Raw genomic sequence first — 23699 nt, 5'->3', positions numbered from 1 at the left:
AATTCGGTTATTCGGTTTCGGTTTTCTTATAAAAAAAAATTTGGTTAACCGAAATAACCGAAATTATGGATGAAAACCATATTTTTCCAAAAAAAGTGCTATATGTGCACTCTGTAGGATGATCAAAACCGTCCATTTGATTGATCACAACTTAATTAGGTTGTGCTCAAAAAATCATTTCGATCGGATGATCCTAGCCCTTCGATCCAAACCGAGATTTTGATTTTTCCCCTCTTTTTCTCCCACAATTCGGTTATTCGGTTCGGTTTCGGATAATTTCGGGTCGGGTTCGGTTACCGAAATTTGGTAACCGAAATTATTTCGGTTACCAAATTTCGGTCTATTGGGTTCGGTTTAAACCGAATAACCACCCCTACCAACTACGTCCTCAGGACACAAGGGAGAAACACACACAGGCAGCAATAAGTAAATATTTACATAAAGGAAAGGAGAATAAATAAGAACAGTGCCTGGTAATATATTGTTTGGAGCCACACAATAATGCATATATTATCTATAGTCATATAGTGGCGTCGTATATTAGCATTTGAGTTTGCTCAATAAGCTTTTGATTTCCCAAAATAACATCGACAGTTCTAAAGTACTACGGTATATATCTAAAACCAAAGGCACTAATCAGCCCCTCAACAGAGCTTAAAACCCTGAAGTCGTAGCGAAAAATCGGTCTACCACTGACCACTATCATTCCCCTAATTGGATCCATGTTCAGTGAGCAACCATGAATGGATCACTTCAATCCTATTCCCTTAAGGAGCAGCATTCATCATCAAACCATACTATGGTAGGCAGCAATGGGCCTCGGGCAATCATCATTGTACATTTACAACATCTATCAAGTTGTAAATGGTACTCCATTCCCTTTTTCCAAAGGCACTCTAGCTCCCTTCTACAACTGAACCGAGACATGAGACATCCCTCCCCTCAGGGGCATTTTCAGTCATATTCAATTTTGGTTCTAATAGAGTACTGACAGCCTAATTCAGAAACAAATATGATGTGAGAAGCAAAACAGAGCAGCTAACATTTTCTGAAGTTGTTCAGATCTGAGACATGATATGAGAATTCAGAAACAAATACACGTACTGATTCAATACCGTCAATACCCACAACTACATGCTCTCCATATTTCAAATCACGGCCAATTCAAGTAATCCACAAAACCCTTAACACAAGAAGAAGAGAGAACCTACCTGAAAGAGTTGCATTTGATCTGATTCCTTCCTCAGAAAATACACGTCAGTCTCTCCTCATAGGGGTGAGAAGCGCTTTCTGTTTTAGCATTTTGTCGAGGGTGGGCTTGTTGCTCTTGATGTCAGTGAGGACCATTCAGGCCCAAATGGAATGGGCCAAACCGGCAGGCCCACAGCCGGTGCCCATTTCAATGGCTCTAGTAAAATGTGGCATTTTATTTTATTTTGTTTTTTTGGTTGTTGTAGAGCAAAATGACTTCCAACTCTGTTTTATTCAAAATAAAGTAAAAATAAGGCCATTTTCAAGCATTCCATCAAGACGAGACATATGACGTGTTAGAAAACGTAGAGTAGGGACATGGAAAAGAGAAATATTCATTCTTCATTTCCACATACTCAAGCCCACCCATTCTTGATGCCGTATGATCTGATTGGCGAGGCCTACACGGTGTGGATGGACCATCCCAAGAGGGCCCACAACTAATGCTTAGTTTACATTATTAGCATGCTGCATAGATGATTCGTGCTTATTAGGACCGGTATTTAGATCCAAGTTGATTTCTTAGATACAATTAGTTGATTTCTTTCCAAAGGGCCATCGGTAGTGCTTTCTATTGCTAGAATTGTTACCATTTTCTAGAGGATGTTATTATTAGCCTTGGTGTCATCATAAACAATCTATATTAGTTTTGTCAGGTTTAGAAAACGATTCGGTGTTTTTGTATTATTGGATAACTTCTTAATTATTGTTTTGGTGTCATAGGATAGCTTCTAAATTATTGTCTTAGTTTTATGAGGAATTCTAGACTGAAGAGAGCCCTTGCAAAAAAGAGGTGAAAGGGCTCTCCTGTCCCTTTCACCTCTTTTTTGCAAGGGCTCCCTTAGTTTAGACTTCCTCTAGTGTTATAGGATAGCTTCTAAATTATTCTTCTTTGTTTATTGTGTTGGCTAAAATAGAATCTGATGAATTGTAAAAGAGAAGGACGGCAGAACTATGGGGAATTTTTCAGAATCGAACATTGAATGAAAAGTTTCTGTGAGTTTCCTCCAAAACGTGCTCGACTTTCCTGCACCACGATTATTTTTCTTTCATATTCTCTTTGCGAAATCTTGGAGTTTCTTCCAACTGATTTGGGACAAAGACTTTGCGAAAACTCATATTTGTAGTTGTACACAACTCCCACGTTAATTCTTCTTCTTTTTTACCCTGTATGAATTAAAATATTTTAAAGTTTTTGCTGTAACCATGGTCGGTTTGATGTTTTTTGTTTGCCGTTATATTATTTCCTGTCGAACGGGGCCTGCCACCTGAAAATGACTTCCCATTCTCTTAAAAATTAACTTGTCAAGATTATTTTTGTCATATCATTAAAATGGTTGTCTTTGCCAAGCATTTTGACCACTCAATGAAAATAGGATTGTGTTCTTCACGTCTAGTAGCCCTCCCTAATCTTTTAACAATTGGCCCCCCATTAGGTTGTACATAATTTTCAAAAGGGCATTGATAAATCGACTCCCCAAATAGATAAATTGACTCCCCATGTGTCTATCTCTCTCTAACCTAGAGGAGAGAGAAAGACACATGGGAAGTCGATTTATCACTCCCCTTTTCAAAAATATAAATTTAATATATAATTTTCATTAAATCCACTAAATTAACTATTTTTTCAATGAGATTATTAGCCACAACACTACTCAATTTTTAGAAAAATTATGTCATCTGAACAATGTAATTGAATTTCTACAAAATGAAGAATAGTACTGAAATTTATACTAGAGGAACTTTCATTCTATGATAATATCCCTCTAAATTAACAATAATCATATCATTTCCCTCTAAATCATAGAAAGAAAAAATGTTTCCAAGAATCCATCAGATATATTTTTCTAATAATCCAAACATGGCCCAAGTGTACATATAGAAATATGGGATTTGCTTGGACCATTGCAGAAGGCATTTTGCAGACAGGCCTGTTGCATGAGAGAGCAGCCACATAGGCTCACTTTTCAACAGATTTCGTCTTATTCTTTTAATTCATCTGAGGTGGCTGCTCTCTCATGCAACAGCCGGTCCTCAAAATGCCTTCTGTGATGGTCCCTAGCAAATCCCGATGTATCCACCAATCATACAAGTTACCAATGAGTCGTAAGCTAGTGCAAAAACTTAAAGTAAAGAGATGGGTGGAAATTAAGGTACCAATCAGATGGCTAGGATCGTCCAATGTACCAGACAAATGGATCATGGCCCATCCATGGCCGGGCCCACCAGATGAGCAGTCTGGATCAAAGAACGGGTAGAAATCAATTTGATGAGTGATTAGCTAGGAAAACTTGAAATCCAGCTTTTTCCCACCCAAAACAATCAGATCTTGTATGAAAAGATCACAGACATGATAGAGATGGAACAATGCAATAATAGAGTTGAAAAAAGGTTCCCCTTGCCTCCCACCCATCATTTCATTTAAAAAGGGTAGCTTTTAGGGTCCACGAGAATATGCATGGATCTCCTTACAACTGCTGTTAAAAACTTTAGATTTCTTTTAACACATCTTTTAGCACCCAACAAGCACTTGCCCCACTTCTTTCCTCTGCAAAGTTTCGAAATAATATAATGTCTCCATACCCACCAAGGGAAACTTTATTACTACCAGCTTTGCTTTCCATTGGGACGAATGTTATTCAGGAGCTCCGACTATTCAAATCAATCCATGAATGGATGATAATGAGCAGAGGGTTTGGACACCAACGCCTAAGAAATCCCTGGTTAGTCCTTCTTTATCATCCTTTTGAGACATAGGGAGCTTTGATGTTTGCATCTGAGACTGGTTTGATGTTGAGAAATCATTCAGGGTGTTCTCTATATTGGTCCTGAAATCAGGGGCTATTGGGTTTGGACCCATCTGCCCATTGTACTTGTTTCCACCTTGAAGATTAGTATTGTTGAACTTCATCCCAAAGTTCCCAAGGAAAGATGGATCTGTGGAAGATGCGCCTATTTGGGCGGCTTTCTGCAACAAGGCAGTCGCCGACATGTCGGTCGAAGAGAGATGGGAATGATGGTTGTGTTGGGAGCTATATAAGGAAGGAGCACTCACAAGGTGAGGGCTACCAACATCCTTAATGGTGGATATTGGCAAGGAGGTGCTTGTAAATTCTCCAGTGTTTGAAGATGAAAGCTTGCTCCCATACGCCCAATTCAGTTGATAATCAGTCTGCTGGGGATTCGAACACAAAGAAAATGGATCTGTGTACAATGTTTGGGAATTCGTAGACCCAATTTGGTGCATATTTGAGAGATTATTGTTCATGGTATCACTACCTTGGGATCCTTGCCCCATCCATAAGGAGAGCCCAGCTCTTGTTTGATCAATCGCCTCATTGTTGATTGAGATAGGCTTAAAATTTGAAGAGAATTGTTGCATCATGTTTGGCTTCATCGAACCGCCTATGAAATGATAATTGGCATTTCCGAGAGCCGCTGCATTGGTGATGGTTGATGTCGTAGAAATTCGAGCAGTTTCTTCTGCTAAGGCATCGCAGAAGGCTCTATGAGTCATGAAGCTATCTCTCCTGTTTATAGAACAAACACAGAAAGGTCTAATGTGTTACGTTTTGAGAAAAATGATAAAGGATAAACAGATTACTAGGTAGTACCAAACGAAAATGGAACAATAATACTAAGAAGAGAAATTATAGAGACACTACTGCCAAAATACAATTTTACAATAAAAAAAAATGTAAGAGACCCCGCGGGGGGGGGGGGGTTGGTTATCGCTGGCGCTGGCTTTTATGAACAAAAAAAGGTCCAATCATCTAATACATCCAAAACGTAGATGAATGTACTCTTGGAAGGTTTCACATGTTTATAAAAACCTATATATAGTTCGGAAAATTCCTCCTTGGGCAGTTGTTGCATGGAATGTCAAGCTCAATATGCCATTGAAGAAGACAAGGCAGGAATTTTAAAGCCTATCAAGATGCCACCAAAATGGGTCAGTATTTGCAAATGAAACTATTTTTAATTTAATCTTATCTGCAAATGGGACATTTAGTCCTCTTCGTAAGCCATTAACTATATCATTTATTAAACTATTAACACATTTACTTGCAAGTTGCAAATAATCATATTTAAGTTCAAACCATTTGCTCATAAGATCAAATGCAAATATTTGTTGAGAGGTATGCAAAGAGGTCCTTAAATTTTGCTAATAATATTCTAACCTACTGGGAAATACTCAATTGGATTTAGATATACATCATGTTAAACCCTTGTAATTTCCTACTTAACTTCTCTGTGATTACTTAGCCAACAATGTTAAAAAAAAAAAAACAATGAAGAAGAGTTCCAATACATAATATATGCTACATTTTTAAGACTAAAGTCCTCTTTGCATACCTCTAAAAGTTATATTTGCCTATAATGGTACATGCATATGGTTTTGAAGTTAAATATGGCTATTTGCAAATAATGATTAAAATAGTTTTGCATAGTTAATAACTTCCAAAAGACCAAAGTTTCCAATTTGCAAATAAGATTGACTTAAAATAATTTTGTTCTATAATAAGAACCTATTTTTGTGGCATCCAAAGGGTACCCTAAAATTGGAAGGAATGAAAATCAACTATATTCATCTTTCCACATTTTCTTCTCTTGTTTCCTTTCTTTCTCTAACTGTGAATTCATGTAAGTAACGACCTAAATACGCGACATGGTATTGTCAGTGGTAGAAAGCCTTGCTGCCATCATCCACTGGGATTCAGCCCTACATCGCATCGATTCCCATTTCAAAAAAAAAAAAAATGAATTCATGGATGTTGTATGTTAGAGAGAGAGAGAGAGAGAGAGAGAGAGAGAGAGAGAGAGAGAGAGAGAGAGAGGTCATCTGGTCAGAAACAAAAACTATTACTCATAAACATCACTTCCTTTATCTCCATTGCTTTCGTTCTTGTGTGCTTGACTATTCGTGGATTTTTTCCATCTTCATGTGGTAAAATTTCAGTATCTAAAAAGTGAATAGGGTGTAAATTACCTTGAGAATAGAGTCCCACAATCACATCTGTACTCTCTAGTGCCACAAGTTTTGGAATGCGCCTTCCAATCTGATTGCACTGCATACCTCTTGCAGCACTTCTCACACTTCCACTTCTTCTCTCCATGCTTTCTACAGAAATGCTTCTTTATGCCTGTAAGATCTCCGAGAGCCCTCGCAGGGTTGTGGTGAACACAAGTCTTTTCGGGGCACACATAAACACGCTTTTTAGGATCTTTGCTACTCCTCTGCTTCAGCTTCCATGGAAGATTATGCCCACGTCTGTGAAGTTGCAAATTTTGGTCTCTCTGAAAACCCTTTCCACATATCTCACACAAAAATCTGTTGGTGGCCATCAGAGTCTTTGGAGACAAGGCAATCACCTCCGCGTCAGGATCTGTAAAACCCAGATGTCAGTATTAAAAAAAATATATTACAATCAAGAGCACAAAGCACCACCCCTATTCCCAGAGACAAGAAAGGGGGAACAAAGGATCTCAGGCAATCCAAATTCTTCGAACTAATCTTAGAGACAAGAACAATAGGTTCCAAATGATGCAATATATGATGTGAAGGTAGCTCTAAGACATATGTATGTACCCATTTAAAGTAACATTAAAAAGCAAATAATAAAGGGATAATTCTATTTTGCCATTTCAAAAAAAGAAGAAGGGATAATTCTATTTGATTTGGAGAAGAAAGAAAAAGATTAAAGGAGAAGAGAAAGGGTTTCTAATTTTTGCCTGGAGTCCCTGGGAGATTTCTCTTCTTCTTTATCAAAGGAGGATTGGAATCAACACATGGGTTTAGAGAGAAAGCTTTTGCTGCCATCTCCTCTAATATCACAGCTTTTTTCTTGGATTTTTTTGTTGTAGAAGAAACTGAAAGAAGAAAAAACAGTAACTAGAAGATGAAGATGAAATCAAAAGAAACAAAGGATGATGGTAGGTAGGTTTTTGGTTTGGTCTGGTCTGGTGTGCAAAAGCTCACGCTTAGAAATAGATGGTTGGATGATTGAACCTCTCTCTCTCACTCTCTCTGACCTGCTTTTGTTGTGAATAATTAAGATAGTAATATTTTATGGGAGGGTGAAAAGTAAAAGTTGGGGAGTGTTGAGGGCGGGGTGGAGAAAGGTGCATGATGACTCATATGATGAGGTCGTAAGAAAGCGAGTCTCTATGCCTTTTCTATTTGGAATGATTATCCCATAATTTGTTGCTTTTTGTTTTTCTTAATCACTTTTATTATAGATGGAGATATTATAAATGTTGGGAGGGCCTAGTAATGCATGTACATAGCCCCGTCTCTATCTTCACAAAATAGATTATGTGAAATGATATTCACACCCCCTTATTTCTATAGACTCAGGATGTCTATGTTTTTAAGCTCTTTTCATTGGCTGTTACAATTCCCAATGAACTGTATACTTCTTATCCAATAAAAACATTAAATAAATAATGGGCTGCATCTACCAATACAACGAAGTCTTGGGGCATGTTTGGCAACCATGAAAATTGATTTAATGAAATATTCACGGGCTTGATTGTGTGTGTGGATTTTCATGCTTCCCTCACTCCCACGCTATCTAGTCTCTCTCTTTCCGCCCATCTCTCACAACTGGCCCCACTATTATTCCATGGAATATTTTTTCGTGGCTGCCACGTGCCCTCGGTATCTACTCCTAATGGATACTAAAATTTTACTGCACATGTATTTGTCACTTGGCAGAATAATCCCATCACAAAGGTTTGCTTACAGTGAAAAAAATCCAAGGTCCAGCAAGTTTACACAATTTTTCTTGAAAATAGGGAAAAACTTTTCCATAAAACTGAGTTTACAAAACACTAGAAAATTCATCTTCCGTAGAAAAAATGTTCTGATAAAAAGCTTGCACAAGGATCCTCCTTGTAGCAACAGTCTGAATCTAGGTATAAATTTAGGAGATAGTCACCCGTGGAGCTCAATATGATCCGGACCATTCATCTTGGAATGATCCACGGACTTTACTCTGCAAATATCATTGCTCAAAATTTATTAATCGTCCATTTGGAAGGCACCAATTGGATGGTTAGGATCATTTGATGTGCAATTATTAAGTAATGGCATCCTTATCATCGGGCCCACCAGATCGAATAGTCCAAAAAGATGCTGACCACAGGTGCGTTGGGCCAATCACGAATGATAAAAATAAATAAAGAGGATTATGTGATCTTTAATTCCTCTCTAAGCTCCATGCATGTGTTCGAGCATGGAGGCTACAAAATTCCGAAGCAAACAGAATAAAATTTTCTGAGAATGCCACGTCACCCCCATTGACCAGATCTAAACCAGGGTCGCAAAGTTTCGCGAGAGTTGCTTATTTTATGGACATGACTATGAGATTTTACGAATATTATGTGGATTTAGGATTCCCTGCTGCCACTGTTAAAATGAGGAAAAGAAGGAGAAAATAGTAAAGAATGGGGAAAAACTTAAAAAATTGGCAAAAGACAGTGAATTTTTGGATGTAAGAGCACAGTGTCTGTTTCTGGGCTGACCTTTCTTCATCGTTTTAATGATAATCTAATGATATTTTATGCCTCCTTTGCTTTTTGATCTTTAAAAATCTTGGGTTTTTGTAGTTTTGCTAATGTCCTATGGTGGCACAAGAATATTCTCGCCAACTCCCTAGAGAAAACCCAAACTCCTATTTCGAGATTTTCTCACACATATATCAGATTCCTTCCCAGAACCCCAAAATCACTCTGCCTAAAAATCAGCCATTACTGCATTAATCACTCTGTTTAAAATGAATCACTTAGGACTGCTGGTATAAATCTTTATAAAAGGGGAGGGGGAGTTTTTTTGGAGAGGGGGTTGGGAAAAGCAGAGCCTTGTCAAGAAGGGTATGTTTGATTCTTTGCTTGTTTGTTGCCACCCACTTGTGAATGGGAGGAGACTGTTATTTTATGTGGTTCTCTGATAGCCCAAAAAAGACCCCAAAAGCATTTTCGAATTCCAAATAGGGAAGAACAAGTCGAACTCAAGATCAAGTTTCCTTCCTAAGGAACTCAAAATGTAAAGCATTTCTTGGAGGGGTGTCTCTTTATTCCTTTTTGTATTTTTTTTGGGTGGGAACAACGTGTGACCCGAAAAGTTGCATGGCACCCCTCAAGTAAAGAAAAAGCAGAGAGATAAAGATTAAACTAGTTGAGGCATTTTTTAGACTAAAATAATCTTATTTTCAAAGATAATAAAAGCTAGATAAAAAGCTACCAAATTCAACCTCAGTTTTACATATTTTTTGGGCAGTGATAATTCCCTCTCCTCTCCCCCCCCTAAACAGATATCGTTAGGATATACAAAAGGGGTGGAGTAGCCACCGTTAACTTCAAAAGGATTAAAAGCTAACGTTTTCTGTTAAAGGAGAGAAAATATCCATTAGGAGGGGAATACCACTGCCCTATTTTTTTTCTTCCAATTTTATTCTCCCTAATATAGTTGGGGGTTCCAATAATTAATATTTCACAAATTTATAATCTCTTATAGAGGTATGCTAAACTCAAGGGTGCCCTTTAAAAAACGGTATGAAAGGCTGCCCACATTGGTTGCACATCACCAAAATGCATTTATAATATGTAAAAGTGTGCAGCCAATGGGTGTGCCCTTTCATCCCATCTTTGCAAGGGCGCCCCCGAGTTTAGCATTCCTCTCTCTTATAACTTATTGCGAAGACCAAGAACATGTATTATTCCTCTCTCTCTTATTTCTAGTTAATACTTAATACAAAAATCCAGTGATATACAATATAAGTTAGTGCTTCCTTAGGAAACATTGTTTGAAGTACACACAAGTGAACAATAATGATGTTCAAAGTGCATATTGTATGTGATGGTCACAGAACCACAATGGTCGCAGTACCCATGAGCTCTGGTATGGTAGTGGCTGCACCACCAATGACAAACGTAGACAGGCGGGTGGTGTCCATCGGGCAAATGAAGACAGGGGTGGTGGTGAAGGATTGGACAACTACACATATATGATAATTGAAACTCTTTAATATCTTATAAAAAATGTGGTCAGCATAAATATTAATTATTTGAGTTCCGAGTGTATTTTAACCAAGTTAAATACTTAATAGTTATTTGGATACAAGGAAAATTTATCTTGGAATGTTCTTTTCATGAAAAATTAGTTTTCAGTGGTTGGTTAAGTCATTTTCCATGGAATTATGTTCCAAAGTAAAACCTTTCCAATGATGCCAAAATCAAGCCAAATAAAAGGGATTTGATATCTAAAAAGTAGGTTATAAACGAAAATAAAACTTGAAGAACAAATGACTTGTTCCACGCTCTGTAGTAATTAATGACAAACCACACGTTTTTGTTGGTTTTCTCCAACATTAGTGGGAATAATGTTCTAATGACTATCTTGTTTCTTTATCAATAATCTTGGATGAATGTTGCATGAAGCCAGGAAAGCTCTTGCGAACCGAATTCTAACATTTGTTGGAGTTTCATGTGAAAGCAAAGGTCCCACATCGGGGAAAAAAACAATTGATCGATGTGAAGGGCTTATAAGGATTTGGGTACCCTCCCCTTAACGGCTAGATTTTAAAGGTGAGTTCTACACCCGGTCCCAACAACATTGCAACATCCTCAACCATCTCTAGCTTTTGAAACTTTAGGATAGCTACGCGGTCCCAACAACATTGCAACATCCTCAACCATCTCTAGCTTTTGAAACTTTTGGATAGCTATCATTTGATATATTTACTTTGAAACGGAGCAATATAATAAGCTAATACATACCCACTCAATTACCCAGTACATAGGGGTACCTGTTACTTATTCAACCCTCTTGGAAAAGATCGACATTGTTCTTGCATAGTGCACTGCTGATAGAGGACATCAACATCCTGTTGAATTAGTTGACCATGCAATTATTGCCACCATATGATCGAACACACGCCTATTAGTGCATGGCTATTGAAATTATACAACTTTTAACATAAACTAACATGCCATTATTGTATTTGCATATAGGAGAAGGAAAGTGCATAATGGCTATAGAACTTTCACTTATGATTTCGTCCAACGTTTTATATTGTGTTTAAATAATGTATTGGTCTAGAGTGCTATTCAATTTTCAAAGATTCATGGAGTAAACTAATCAGAAAACCTCATTAACCCATCATTTTTTTAGCCTAACATGCATCAAATCTGAGATAAAAAAGAAGAAAATTTTAGTGTGCAACCAAACAAGCCAATGGTTGTGTTCGTACGTGCATTGTCACCTGGGATAAAGATTCTCTTTTGGTTGGAAAAAAAAGGTAAAGCAGCTCCGACTAGATTCTACACTTCACAAAAACTGATCCTCCCTCCCTCAACTAATCACAAATAAAACTAAAAATGAACCATGCATTTTGCCCTAACATAATCTTTAAAATTGTGTTATTGGCCACATTAGGAGACGTAAACCCACTATGCATGTTATAGTGGGCCCCACCTTTGATTAATCTTAACCGTCTATTTTGATATGCCTTGCTTTGGATCTCTCACGGCCCAAAGATGACACCAATCATCTGATCCTAACCCCAGCTTACCCATCAAATAATAATAATAATAATGGGAAATGAAACCCCAGGGCTTTGACCAGGAAACCGGTCCACGTCACTGGGCCACCTCATGTAGTGTAAAAAGAGAAGTCATAAGATACACAAGAGGGGGTGGCCCTGGAAAAAAGGAGGTACATGTTATTGGAAGTTCGGAATGCATGATTGGCATGAGAATTCGTCCATAATGTGACAAAAGCAAGGCCCATCAAATGGACGGTTCAGATCAGTCAAAGGTGGTGGACACTATGTTGTAATCGGCCCGCCTCACTGTATTAGAATGACACACGGACACAATTTAGTGTCTCTTCGGGGTGTTTCTTTCCAATTTTCTACTCTACTTGCTTCATCTCTCTTGTTCTCTTGAACCCCTATATGGTGGCTAGAAATAATACAGGCGCAAAAAGCAAGTATAGTAGGGCCCACCTCTTTGGAAGATCTAAAGCATTAATTTCTTGGTCCCCACTGTAAATAGATCAGTGTCTCGAAAAAAATCTTCTCCATAAGATGATCCTAACCCTCTGGCATATTTGGTGTAAAATAGATGGCTTTAAAAAGTTAAAAATCTCGATAAATCGAAGGCATCTAGAATGGGGAGCTACAAATTAATGGTTAAGATAATCAATAGTGGCTGGTCCTACAACGCAAACATATAACATCCCCATTCTTTCTCTAGTTGGAGCTTTGTGTAGGGTGACAATGGGCTGGAAGGATTGGATCCATCTATGTTCAAGCCACAATCTGCTCGGATCTTAATCGTACTATTTCTCAGATCCCATATTAAGGGGGTGTCAATGGATCCACTTTGGATCGGATCCACCTATCTCTTAGTCACGAACCATTCAAATCTCTTATTGGTTGGATTTCCTACTTCCCATGTCTTGGTCAGTTAACACCCTTGCACATTTGATGTCTAAATCTAGGTCCATTCCAGTGAGCAGTCTCCTAAATTAGGGGTGAAACTTGGGTCGGGTTCAATCTGGAAAAAAAAAAAGGTTGGTCGGGTTGGGGTTGAGGGCTGAGTTTGGGTCAAGTTTTCCCAATCCGGGCTGAGTTCAGGTCGGTTTCGGGTTGAGGGCTCGGGCAACCCAACTCGAGTGAGAACCCGACATTTTTTATCAATTTTTCTTGGGAAATGTTATCAGCACTATTGTATTTTGATGAGGGCACTCCTCACTTTATTCAAAATACGCTTTGGCCCGCACGCCCGCACCATAGGATGATCCAAACCATCCATTAGATGAGCCACAGTCTAAATAGGTTGTGCCATAAAAAATTATTTTCATAGGTTGATCTTAACCCTCCGATCTATAGAGGGTTAGGATCAACCCTCTAACATTCAGATCGGAGTGTTAGGATCAACCTACGGAAATGAGGTTTGGGGCACAACCTATTTATGCCGTGGCCCATCTAATGGACGGTTTGGATCATCCTATGGTGCGGGCCATACCGTACTTTTAATAAAGTGAGGAGTGCCCTCATCAAAATACAATAGTGCTGATAACATTTCCCTTTTTCTTTTAGTAAGCTTAAAAACTCAGGTCGGGCCGGATCGGATCGGATTCGAGTTGGGAAAAGAGGTTCCGGTTGGGTCGGGCTAAATTGAATCCCGGAAAAGGGATGGTTTTAAATTGGATGGGATCGTTAGGGTCGTCGGGTCGTATGGGTCTCGGGGTCTCGTTTTTTTTCCCAAAGGCGTCTTCCTTCTCTGAAACCTAAAAAACACGAAGAGAGAGAGAGAGAGAGAGTATCTCTATCTAACTCCGATGGATCCGAAAATGTCTGCGAAATCCAAGAGATCCCATCATTCTCACCATGCTATAAAGCCATCGGTAGCAGCACCACCCGCTACCGGTGGGAACGTAAAGAAACCCTCGAAGCCAAACAGCGACAAAACCCGCAGTTTGTCTCAACCTCTCCCTTCCAATTGGGATCGCTACGAGGATAAATTCGATTCCGATGCTGGAGATTCCTCCTCCACCGTCGATAAAGATCGATCTAGGCGGTCCGATGATGTGGTTGCACCCAAAAGCAAAGGGGCCGATTTCTCATACCTCATTTCTCAGGCCCAGACTGAGTCTTACTCTCGCTCTAACCCTAACCCTAATTCAGAGAGCTTCGCATCGTTCGACGACGTTTTACCCGGTATGATCTCGTGTCATGCTTCTCAATTCAGTAATCAGCTCAAATCTAGTGCTTTTTCTTCTTCTTCTGTTTCTTGCAATTATTGATTGAAACCCTAGATGCTGATGTATTCTTAATAATGTATGTGACTTATTTTAGTCCGACAACGTTTGTGGCTATGTTGCTCTGTTAGTCTGTCTTGAAGTGATTGTCTATTTTTTGATGTAAAATTATATAAAACTGTAAGTTTTTAAAAATTGCATAAGGCATATGCAGTAACTTTAAAATCTGTGATTTTACCCAAGGTTATAGGGGAGGATAAATTATCAGAATTCGGACCAATCATCCTGGCAGGGTGTTTATAAAAGGTTCTAGTGAAGAGGTTTAGTGGACAAATGGTCATGCATAAAGTCATCTCCAACAATCGGTTTAGCTGACAGATTTAAAAAAGGTGATACATAAAGTCGTCTCCAACAATCATTGGGGCTTTAGATCCAGGATGGAGCCTTGATTGATAATGAGGTGATACACTATTACTCCTAGATATGGGAAAGGGTGTAGTGTGCAAATTAGACATAGATAAGGCTTACGACAGAGTAGAATGAGTATCTTTCAAAAGAAGAAAAAAAAGAAAAAAGACAGTAGAATGTGACTGCCTGGATTCTCTTATGGGACGGATGGGTTTATTTCCAAATGGCAAGCGCGGATGATGAGTGTTGTTTCTTCTACTTGGTTCTCAGTTTTGACTAATGGATCTCCTAAAATATTCCCGTGGCTTGAGACAAGGTAACCCCTTCTCTTTATTTCTCTTTCCCATAGTTGCTGAGAGAGTCCGATGTAGACCTCTGGCCCTTGCTGCCCAATCTTAAAAACTTCAATTAGGCCAAGATCCAACTCCAAGGTTGTAACTGGTCAAAGAACTAATTCTCTATAGTCCAAACCTTAGAAGCAGGAATCTTCCATCGAGGTGCTGCTCCCGACTCAGAACCTCGATTCGGCACTCCTTAGGAATGAGCTTCCAGGGAGCGCGATCTCAAAGAGATAAAAACAGCTCCCAACCCGCTCCTGTTACTCCATTAGTAACCCCCTCTCCAACTAACTTGCATCAAACTCCTCCAACTATTCAAAGTACTTCATTAGAGAAAGCACAAAGGCAAATCTTCAGAAGGCATGGGGAAAGAGGGCATGAAAATGAAGACAGTTAGAAATTACTACTTTTGATGTACTTACATTTTAAAAAGTTAGATAAGATAGTGAAAAATTACTATTTTTATGCACTTGAATTTTGAAAGACATGTGATAAAAATATTAAATTAACACTCCCACGACGCTCCCAAACTTAGACTCTTTTGGACCCCCACGCTTCCCCTCTCCCGCTCCCGCACCTGCGCACCCACTTCGTGCTTCTATGGTCCAAACTCCTCGGCATAAATTTGGAAGATGGTGAGCAAGACAGGAAGGCTAGGCTACTTGGATGCTCTGTGAACTCTTTCCCAACACTTACTTGGTCTCCCTCTCGGCGTGGATAGACCTAAATAGAGAACCTTGCACCCTATTGTCAAGACGTTGGACAAAAGATTGTCTATTTGCAAACGAAACCTAGTATCTCTTGGGGACAGAATTACTATCATTAAAGCAGTCCTCGCTAGGGGTGCAACTTGGGTCGGGTTCAATCCGAAAAAAAACTCAAGTTGGGTTTGGTTTTAGTCGGGTCGTGTCCGGTTTGAGGAAAAAAAAAAAAAAACCAAAGTTGAGTTGTCGTGGTCTCGGCCAAAACGAAATGAAACAGCCAAAATATTTCGATTTCAGGCAAGGCCGAATCGAAATTTACATGAAATTTACATGAATTTCGCCGAAATTCCAAAATTTTGCTCAAATGATTATTTTATTTTTTACATGATTTCGTCCGAAACCGACACCGAAACCAAAATTTAAAACCTTGCCTGCATCAAACCTGACTATTTTTTTTATCATTATTTTTCTATTTACATTTTATGTATAATACTTAAAATGTGAAATTCATCTCTCCCTAAACACGCTAAATCGTATTTCAGTTTTGCAACTTCCACTCTATTCTCCATCATCCTTACCCTCTAGAAATCCGGCAAATGTCCCATTTACCTTAACCTTTGCATTTTGTCAAGGCTCTCCGCTTTTCTGCCCTTCCTAAAGCTACCGCAAGAGGAAAGAAAGGAAGACGAGGAATCGTGAGAAAGAAAGGAATCGGTAGATATTTCTCTCTTGATCTCATCTCTCTTCTCTTTCCTCTGCCTTTTTCCATCTCTACATATCACTTTTGTTTATCTTTAATGTTTTCTCTTTTTTGACCTTCTTTTATCAATGATTATCATATCCCCTTCTTTATTTTCCTCTCGCTTTTGTGCTCTTGTTAGCTTGTAGACTTTTATAGCTCCTGACCTGTTGGATATGTTAATCTCATCTTTGATCCCGGTTCCATAACAGAAGAACAAATGATAAGATCTCTTTTCCTCTCTATGAAAGTAGTCTTTAACATCTCCTCTGAATGTAGACTAGGTCCTTCTTGAAGTCGGGTCGGGATAGAGATTTCAGGGTTGGGTTGGGGAATTGGAGTTTCGGGTTGGGTTCGGGTTGGCCTCATCTGTCACAGCCCGACCTGAGTTGCACCCCCAGTCCTTGCCAATATGACCATATTACTTGTCATTGTTGACGTGCCCAATCAATGCGATTACACGCATTGAACAAATCCAAAGAAACTTCGTGTGGGAGGGTCGGATGAGAAAAATAAAATCCACTGTCAAGTGGGTAGAGAGGTATGCAGACCGAACAGTACTGGAGGGCTAGGTATTTGTCAACTTACAAGTGTTAAAAAGCTCTGCTTGGTAAGTGGTTGTGGAGATTTGGTGACGAGCGTCACTTTTTGTGGACCAGTGTGATAGAACGCAAGTATGGGGCCAGCCCGTGCAAGTGGATATCGGACGACAAGTATAACGGTGCGGAGGGATATCTTGAGACACAAACAAAATTCCTTTAAGGTATCAGATTAAGTGTATACAAAGGAGACAGAATGATGTTCAGAGGTGACGCTTAAGGATACGTTCCTTGATCTATTTAGGGTGGCTTCTAATAAGGATTCTTTTGTCCATCAGTGCTTTGACAGGTTAGAGGGTCAGATTCCCTGGAAGAACATATTCATGAGGTGTTTTTTTTGGCGTGTATATTGACAGTCGCCCATATGTTAGAGATTCTCGAGTCTATGTACGTTGACACGAGTGTCAATGACAACAGGGTTTGGATCGGCCCATCAGGTAGAGATTCCCGAGTCTATGTCCTATGCATCCAAAGGATCTGAACATTAATAGAAAGGACATGGGCACATTAGTTGGATCCGAGCGTGTCCACTGCTGCTGCTGCTGCTGGAATGGAAGGTGACAACATATGAAAATACCCTTCATATTTTCGTTTATTTATTTTGATTCATGAGCGGTAATTTTGTAACGTTTAAAAACTACTCAAAATGACAAATAATATTTTATATATCTGCCTTTTGTTCTAATGTTGATTCTCCTCTCTTTCCCTCTCGACTTTCTACCGTTTTCCCTCTCTTAACCCTAAGCCCTAACTATGTATAGTGTTAGTCTGAACTATGTATAATGTTATTAGGACCTAGGACACTGATGGACGGTCCAATTCAAAATGGATTATGATCCAAACTTAGAAAGTATGGTCTGAAAAGCACTCCAAAAAGGATCCTACCGATAAGGTATCTGAATGGATCGTGAACAAGACACAGATGGATCCGATCCGAAGTAAATCTGTTGACACCTAATGTTGAGTTCAGACCAAAATACTTCAAATAATGTTTTAGGGTTTGAATCACAATTTTAGCAACTAGTGTTAAGGCCAGCCAAACAGGTAAAATAGAAAAAACATTTAATTTTAAATTTTATGATTTTAAAAATTATTCAAAATCGTGATTTTGTTGGAAACCAAACACAACCTTACTATGTTATTTCGACACTTTCTTTCCCTTCCAAATTGAAGATTGCACCATGAGTATGGAGTGTTTACAACTTTACATGCAATGGACCTTCTACATAGTTAATGGTGGTTGTATCCAAACTCCAATTTGGGCGTACATCTGGTTGCACCCTATGGTTTTTTCATTTTGAGATATTCGCTAAATTGATTATAGCTAGGGTATTGCTTGAGATATATAGTGAACTTTGACATTCTCTTAAACCCAATGACAGTCAATTTGATGTGCACGTGTGAATATTTGTTTGACGCATATAGCTATTCATCACTGCAGCCTTTTTTTTTTTGTATATGGTAAAAACATTGATGGTCCATGTTTTTACTCTTAATGATTTCAATTCATTTGAATGGGCAAGATATGCTATAATATTTGATTTTATATGATTTGTACCTTCTACGGTAATGATATCACCTGCTGTTATGACGGACGATATCACCTGCTGTTATGAAAGGTCGTAAAGCCTTATTTTGCTTCCATATCCATTTGTTTCCCATGCTGACCCTAACTAGTTTGGGACAAAGGCTTTGTTGAGTTGAGTTGAGATCCATTTGTTTCCCATGCCTGATGTGGTTTGTTTATTTTATGTGATTGAATTGTGGTGCTAGCACTACTTGTAGGTAACAAGTTCAATTCAGTAGATTTTATAATTCCCCTAGTTCATCTCTGTCGGCCTTTTAGATTAGCTAATAATGACTTTCTTTCCAAGAGAGTCCGGTATTATCATATTGGTGTCAGGGTCGTACATTTTTCCTCAACTATTATTGCATCCTCAGTGCTGCAATTTTCTGATGAATCTGTAAAGAAACTCGTGGTTTCATTCAAATTAAATGAGAATCGTTGCTGAAGATCAGATTGAACTCAAATAACACATAAATTGTTTTTAGATGTTTGAACCCCCCAAAGCTTTAGGTGCCCTAACTTTTTCTTATTTTTTTAGACTTTATACAGGGAGTAAGCTCTATAATTTCTGTCAGGGGAAAGAGCCTTTTGTCATGGTGTGGAAATGATAATTTCATTGTGGATGATAATGTAACATCGAATTATGAGGTAATTTGTTTTAGCTTTCATCTGATATCTTGGTCATTTTTTCTCTTATTACCTGTATCATATCCTAATGAAGCCAGTTCTCATGCGTTGAAGCGTTGAATTTCGTTTATTTCTCTTTTACCTTGGCAATTTTCACATTTTTCAAGTTTGAAGCTATCTCTTGTTGAAGTCATTTGCAGGAATTCACACAGTTGCTGCAAGTGGGTTTCTGTTTTGTCATGAAATTATTGGACTACCTGTTTGTGATCTTATCATTTCTTTCTTTCTTTTTTTCTTGTGTGGTCTATTCAGGCACCATTTCTCTCCATGGATCTGCATGCTCTTGCAGCAGAACTTGCAAAAGTAGATGTTTCACAAAGGCTGTTTATTGAATCAGATCTATTCCCTACAGACCTGGTATGACCAATTCTCATTTTGATGCGTATGATTAGCATCTTGCTGCCTATAACTCCTCATAGTGTTATTCAAATTTTAAAACATTTTTGCAAATACTGGCGTAATTGATTGTGTGTCTATTTTTTGTTATGGTAATTTGGTAGGTACAATATTTTTTAGGTTGCTCTACTTTCTAGGACACCTTATTATGTCTTTTTCGGGACCGGCTGGGGTGTGTGACGCCAACGAAGCCGAGGTTTCGGCTCTCCTATTTGGATTAAAGTGGTACTTGACTCACAATCCGGGCCCTCTTATCAATGAAGGCGATTCTTCCAATACTATAGCTTGGGCGTCAAACAAAACGTGCGGACCTTGGCGATTGGCATCAAAATTAGATCAAATCAGGGATCTAGTTTCTATTATCCGCCCGTCCCTTCAACACTGGAGGAGATCAGCCAACGTTTGGGCCGACTCCCTAGCAAAGGAGGGTGTTGACAAGGAGGTTACCATTATAAATGTAGCCGAAAGTAGGGATTATTAGATGTATTTTCTTTTTGACCCCGGTTGGCGGGTTTCTTTCTGTACCTGGGACGTCTTGTCCCTTCCTTCTGGTTTTATTAATAAATCGTTACCATTTCAAAAAAAACTAGAATGAGTGGTTTACACTTTAAAATATCGGTTTTTCCACTACATGCCATATTATATCGTGTCACCCTAGAGAAAAATCCACCTGGGGGATCTGGTATTTTATTTTTGATGAACTAGTGTAGGTATGGACGATGCACACCATTTTGAAGTACTTGGGCCACACAGTGGATCATTTTGTAAGGGAGAATTTTTATTGAAACAATGCATACAAACCTATGATTTGTGGACACGGACACAAGTATCGCATGTCGACACGGACACGGAGCGTCGGACACGGCAAACCCCCAAACTTTAGAAACGGGGACACGGCTAAAATAGAAAGTATATGTAATAATGATTTGTGGATATGGATTCATGTGTCCAGTTTTGACATGGATACGAGTTGTCTAAATGAGGTAAACATAATATTCAATAAAAAAACAGAATGTCACACTTGACATGGTACAAAAACATGTCCACACACCCACATTAAGTCTAACACTTCTAGCAATACAAGTAAAGTGTCCAAAGGAGTGTCGACACGTGTGGACACGCGTGTCGTGTCCGACACGGCAAGACACGTGAGTCGGCAATAAATTCGGAGTGTCGGCCAAATCATAGATACAAACCCACTTCGAGAAGAAATACCATATAGATGCATGTTCTATCTCTTACGTAATTTTGTGTACCTTCATCCTGAATTTTGTGTTTTTCTGGGCATATTAACCTAACTCGTACCTGCCATCATCTGTTTTGTTTTTCATGATGGTTTGTGTCATGACTGTCAGCTGGTTTTAGCTCCCTGCTAACTGCGTAGGCGGAGCATTTGCTGGGGATCGCTTGTCCTCTCTCTTGTACCTCTCTTTGTTATGGAATGTACTCTGTTAACTTTCCAAAAAAAAAAAAAATAGCCTTATTCGGACGCTACCATGTACTCGTGCCTGTGTGCCGTGGGTGGTAGTTCTGTCATACTGCATGTTGATTTTATCTTCTGATCGGTTAATGAATCAGGTCATTACTAAATTAGATTTTGCATCATGCCGACAACCAAATAGCCTCTTGCAATTCAGCTCTTTATCCATGATCCTAACATCAACAGTACTAGTGTTGATGGAAGGTTTGACTGTATATTCTGCCAATTCCGTATATGTTTGGTTATGATTCCTGTTCATAAAGTTTGTCTTCCTTGCTGTGATTGAGCTTCTTGCTGGATGCATATATACATCTGCTGCCTCAGTTTATTATGCCGGTGTCTGTTAAATTATAAAAGATAAATAACGCCTTTCTCCAACAGCTTAAGCTTTTGGAGAAGTTGGTAAGTTAACATGGTATCAGAGCCAAAGGTTCGAGTTCAAATTCCCCGGATAGCAAAAATCCACATGCGATGGTCGGCCGAAAGTGGGACCACATGTGCCACGTGTTTGCCAAGTGGGCCACACGTGCGGGGGAGTGTTAAGTATAAAAGATAAATAACGCCTTTCTCCAACAGCTTAAGCTTTTGGAGAAGTTGGTAAGTTAACAATGTCCACCAGCTTTGTAGCAGTATCAGCAGTTTGTTGATGCATAAATTTCATAGTTTATACTGATTGGAGTTATTCTTTTATAATACATTTGTTTCTTTATTCTTAAGTAGTATTATTTCTATTGGCCATGCTTGTCATGCATACATTTTATATATTTCTTGAGGGGATATGTCAGATTTGTGAATTCTGAATTCTTAATTAACAGTGCCCCGATGCTTCGATAGAAAACAACAGTCGGGGAAAAGTGTCTTCAGAAACATCGAATGCAAGAGAAGCTGAACATGGTTTAGCTCCATTAGAATTCCATGGAGCTGTTGCGGAAAAGAATGTGGCTAGTAAGAATGACTTAATGCCTTCCACTGCTACTACCAGTGATAGTTCACAAGCTTGTGGTAATTATGCCATGCCAAGAGCAAGTGATGAAAATTCATCTCTGAGCCTACCTCGTCATGACACCAAGAAAGATCCAGCTAACAGTTCTAATCTATTTGACGGTACTGATAGGAGTGAAATTCAGTGTCTAGCAAAAACCAGTTCAAGTCCTAGTAGTGATTCAAAGGAGGAGAAAACATCAAGATTTGAGACTGCAGCAGCGGAAGCCGAACTTGACATGCTTCTAGACTCATTTGGTGAAACGAAACTTCTCAATTCCTTAAGTACAGATGAAAAGCCCGGTATTGGTTTTCAAGTTGCACAACACAATTCTCATGTGCAAATTTTAAAGGGTTCTTCAGTGTACATCGGTGCAAAGTCCTTAAAACAAGTCCTTGATACCTCCAAACAAGCATCCATGAATGCCACTCTTGACGATGCAATTGATGATCTGCTCGGCGAAACATCAACTGTGAGCAACACAGAGCCTGCAGCGTACTCTGAACAGGAAAGATCTTTTCCGTCTAATTCTACTTCTTGTTCTGGTTCAAAGGTGTTGGATGATTTTGATTCATGGCTAGATACACTTTGAGCAACTTAGCTTTCTGTGTATTTGCATTTTTTGCTCATTTTTGTTACATTCTCATCGCTTTCAGTTGGAGAATGTCTTCGAAGCCCAATTCAACTGGATCTTATGATCTCTGCTGTACAAATTTACACATCTTAGAACTGCACCCGAGTCAGTCTTCCAAGAAAGTAGCGTTGAGGAAGAAAATTGACTCACTGATTCGACTCGCTTGAGTCTGTTTGGAGCAATGAGTGGTCGGCCTTTACTGTTTTACCTTTGAGATTGAAATGTCTAAGGGCAGAAAGGCTCTCATTAAATCTACAACTTGTAGTAATCTCGTGTGGTAACCGTTGCAATTGACTCAGGGAACCACCTAAGCTTGTTCTGCGCAAGAGCACAAATGCTTACCTACAAGGCTACAACATATAAATAGAATATAAGTAGGGGTGCAACTCGGGCCAGGCTGGGTCGGGTTGAGGCTAACCCTAACCTCGGGTTGAAGTTTCAACCTTGTCTCAACCTGCCTTTAAATTTCTCAACCCTAACCCAACCTGCCTAATCCTATTTTTCAAATCTAGTTGGGTTTCATTCGGATTGGCCCGGGGTAAAAACGAAAAAAAATACAAAGAATGGATATTGAATTTAGGGGTGCAACTTGGGTCGATTTTGGGAATTCAAGTTGAGCTTTTACCTTAAAATTGGGTTGGGTTCGGATTGATTCCTATTCATTTTTTTAGCAAAAGCTGAACCAAACCTGACCCAAGTTGCACCCCTCTTGCTTTTGGGGTTGGGTGAGGTTTTTGGTCAAAATGAAATCATGATAAAATTAGGGGGATGTGATTGGTTTGGGTTGGGTTGGGTTGCTCTGGGCCTCAACCCTAACCCAAACCCGGAATTAAATTGGGTTGACTTTTCCCAACCTAACACAAGGGAAAGCCAACCCAACCCGAGCTGAAATAGATTAAAAGAGTCGGGTTGGGGTTGGGCCCGACCCAAGTTGCATCCTCTTGCTTTGACCACCTTTTCTTGCAAACAGATGGATGCATATGACAAGGGTTGGGCCCGACCCAAGTTGCATCCTCTTGCTTTGACCACCTTTTCTTGCAAACAGATGGATGCATATGACAAGGGTTCGAATATATGTATGCACGTTGATCTCGTCAACACGGTGGGGTGTGGGAGCAAAGAAGACAGAGAAGAGAGTTGATGAT

At 39.2% G+C, this 23699-nt stretch overlaps 2 protein-coding genes across 2 annotated transcripts; one reads left to right on the top strand and one right to left on the bottom strand.

The window, feature by feature from the left end:
* Positions 1 to 3492: 3492 nt before the first annotated feature.
* On the bottom strand, positions 3493 to 7278 carry LOC143845626 (zinc finger protein MAGPIE-like). Its single transcript, XM_077354011.1, has 3 exons — positions 6985 to 7278; positions 6242 to 6638; positions 3493 to 4781 (listed from the first exon to the last, which is right to left on the bottom strand). Exons 1-3 carry the CDS (start codon positions 7070 to 7072, stop codon positions 3908 to 3910), a joined length of 1359 nt encoding a protein of 452 aa, XP_077210126.1. The 5' UTR covers positions 7073 to 7278; the 3' UTR covers positions 3493 to 3907.
* A 6104-nt stretch (positions 7279 to 13382) lies between these two features.
* LOC143847487 (phosphorelay protein) lies at positions 13383 to 22676 on the top strand. Its single transcript, XM_077356332.1, has 4 exons — positions 13383 to 13979; positions 18914 to 19023; positions 19315 to 19419; positions 21754 to 22676. Exons 1-4 carry the CDS (start codon positions 13601 to 13603, stop codon positions 22510 to 22512), a joined length of 1353 nt encoding a protein of 450 aa, XP_077212447.1. The 5' UTR covers positions 13383 to 13600; the 3' UTR covers positions 22513 to 22676.
* Positions 22677 to 23699: the final 1023 nt, after the last annotated feature.

This window comes from Tasmannia lanceolata, unplaced genomic scaffold (assembly GCF_043159265.1).
Source record: "Tasmannia lanceolata isolate RefF3 unplaced genomic scaffold, GAP_Taslan_0.1 ptg000015l, whole genome shotgun sequence".
Classification (NCBI taxonomy): Eukaryota; Viridiplantae; Streptophyta; class Magnoliopsida; order Canellales; family Winteraceae; genus Tasmannia; species Tasmannia lanceolata.
Note: the sequence above shows the minus strand (reverse complement) of the source record. Positions and strands in the feature narration are given on the sequence as shown.

What these genes read in the sequence shown, in the direction of transcription:
- LOC143845626 (XM_077354011.1), bottom strand. Translation starts at nt 7,072, where the DNA reads ATGGCAGCAAAAGCTTTCTCTCTAAACCCATGTGTTGATTCCAATCCT. An exon ending in AAATCTCCCAGGGACTCCAG is followed by an intron (nt 6,639 to 6,984) that starts GCAAAAATTAGA and finishes TGGGTTTTACAG; the next exon opens with ATCCTGACGCGGAGGTGATT. An exon ending in TGTGGGACTCTATTCTCAAG is followed by an intron (nt 4,782 to 6,241) that starts GTAATTTACACC and finishes TTCTATAAACAG; the next exon opens with GAGAGATAGCTTCATGACTC.
- LOC143847487 (XM_077356332.1), top strand. Translation starts at nt 13,601, where the DNA reads ATGGATCCGAAAATGTCTGCGAAATCCAAGAGATCCCATCATTCTCAC. An exon ending in ATGTAACATCGAATTATGAG is followed by an intron (nt 19,024 to 19,314) that starts GTAATTTGTTTT and finishes TGGTCTATTCAG; the next exon opens with GCACCATTTCTCTCCATGGA. An exon ending in ATCTATTCCCTACAGACCTG is followed by an intron (nt 19,420 to 21,753) that starts GTATGACCAATT and finishes CTTAATTAACAG; the next exon opens with TGCCCCGATGCTTCGATAGA.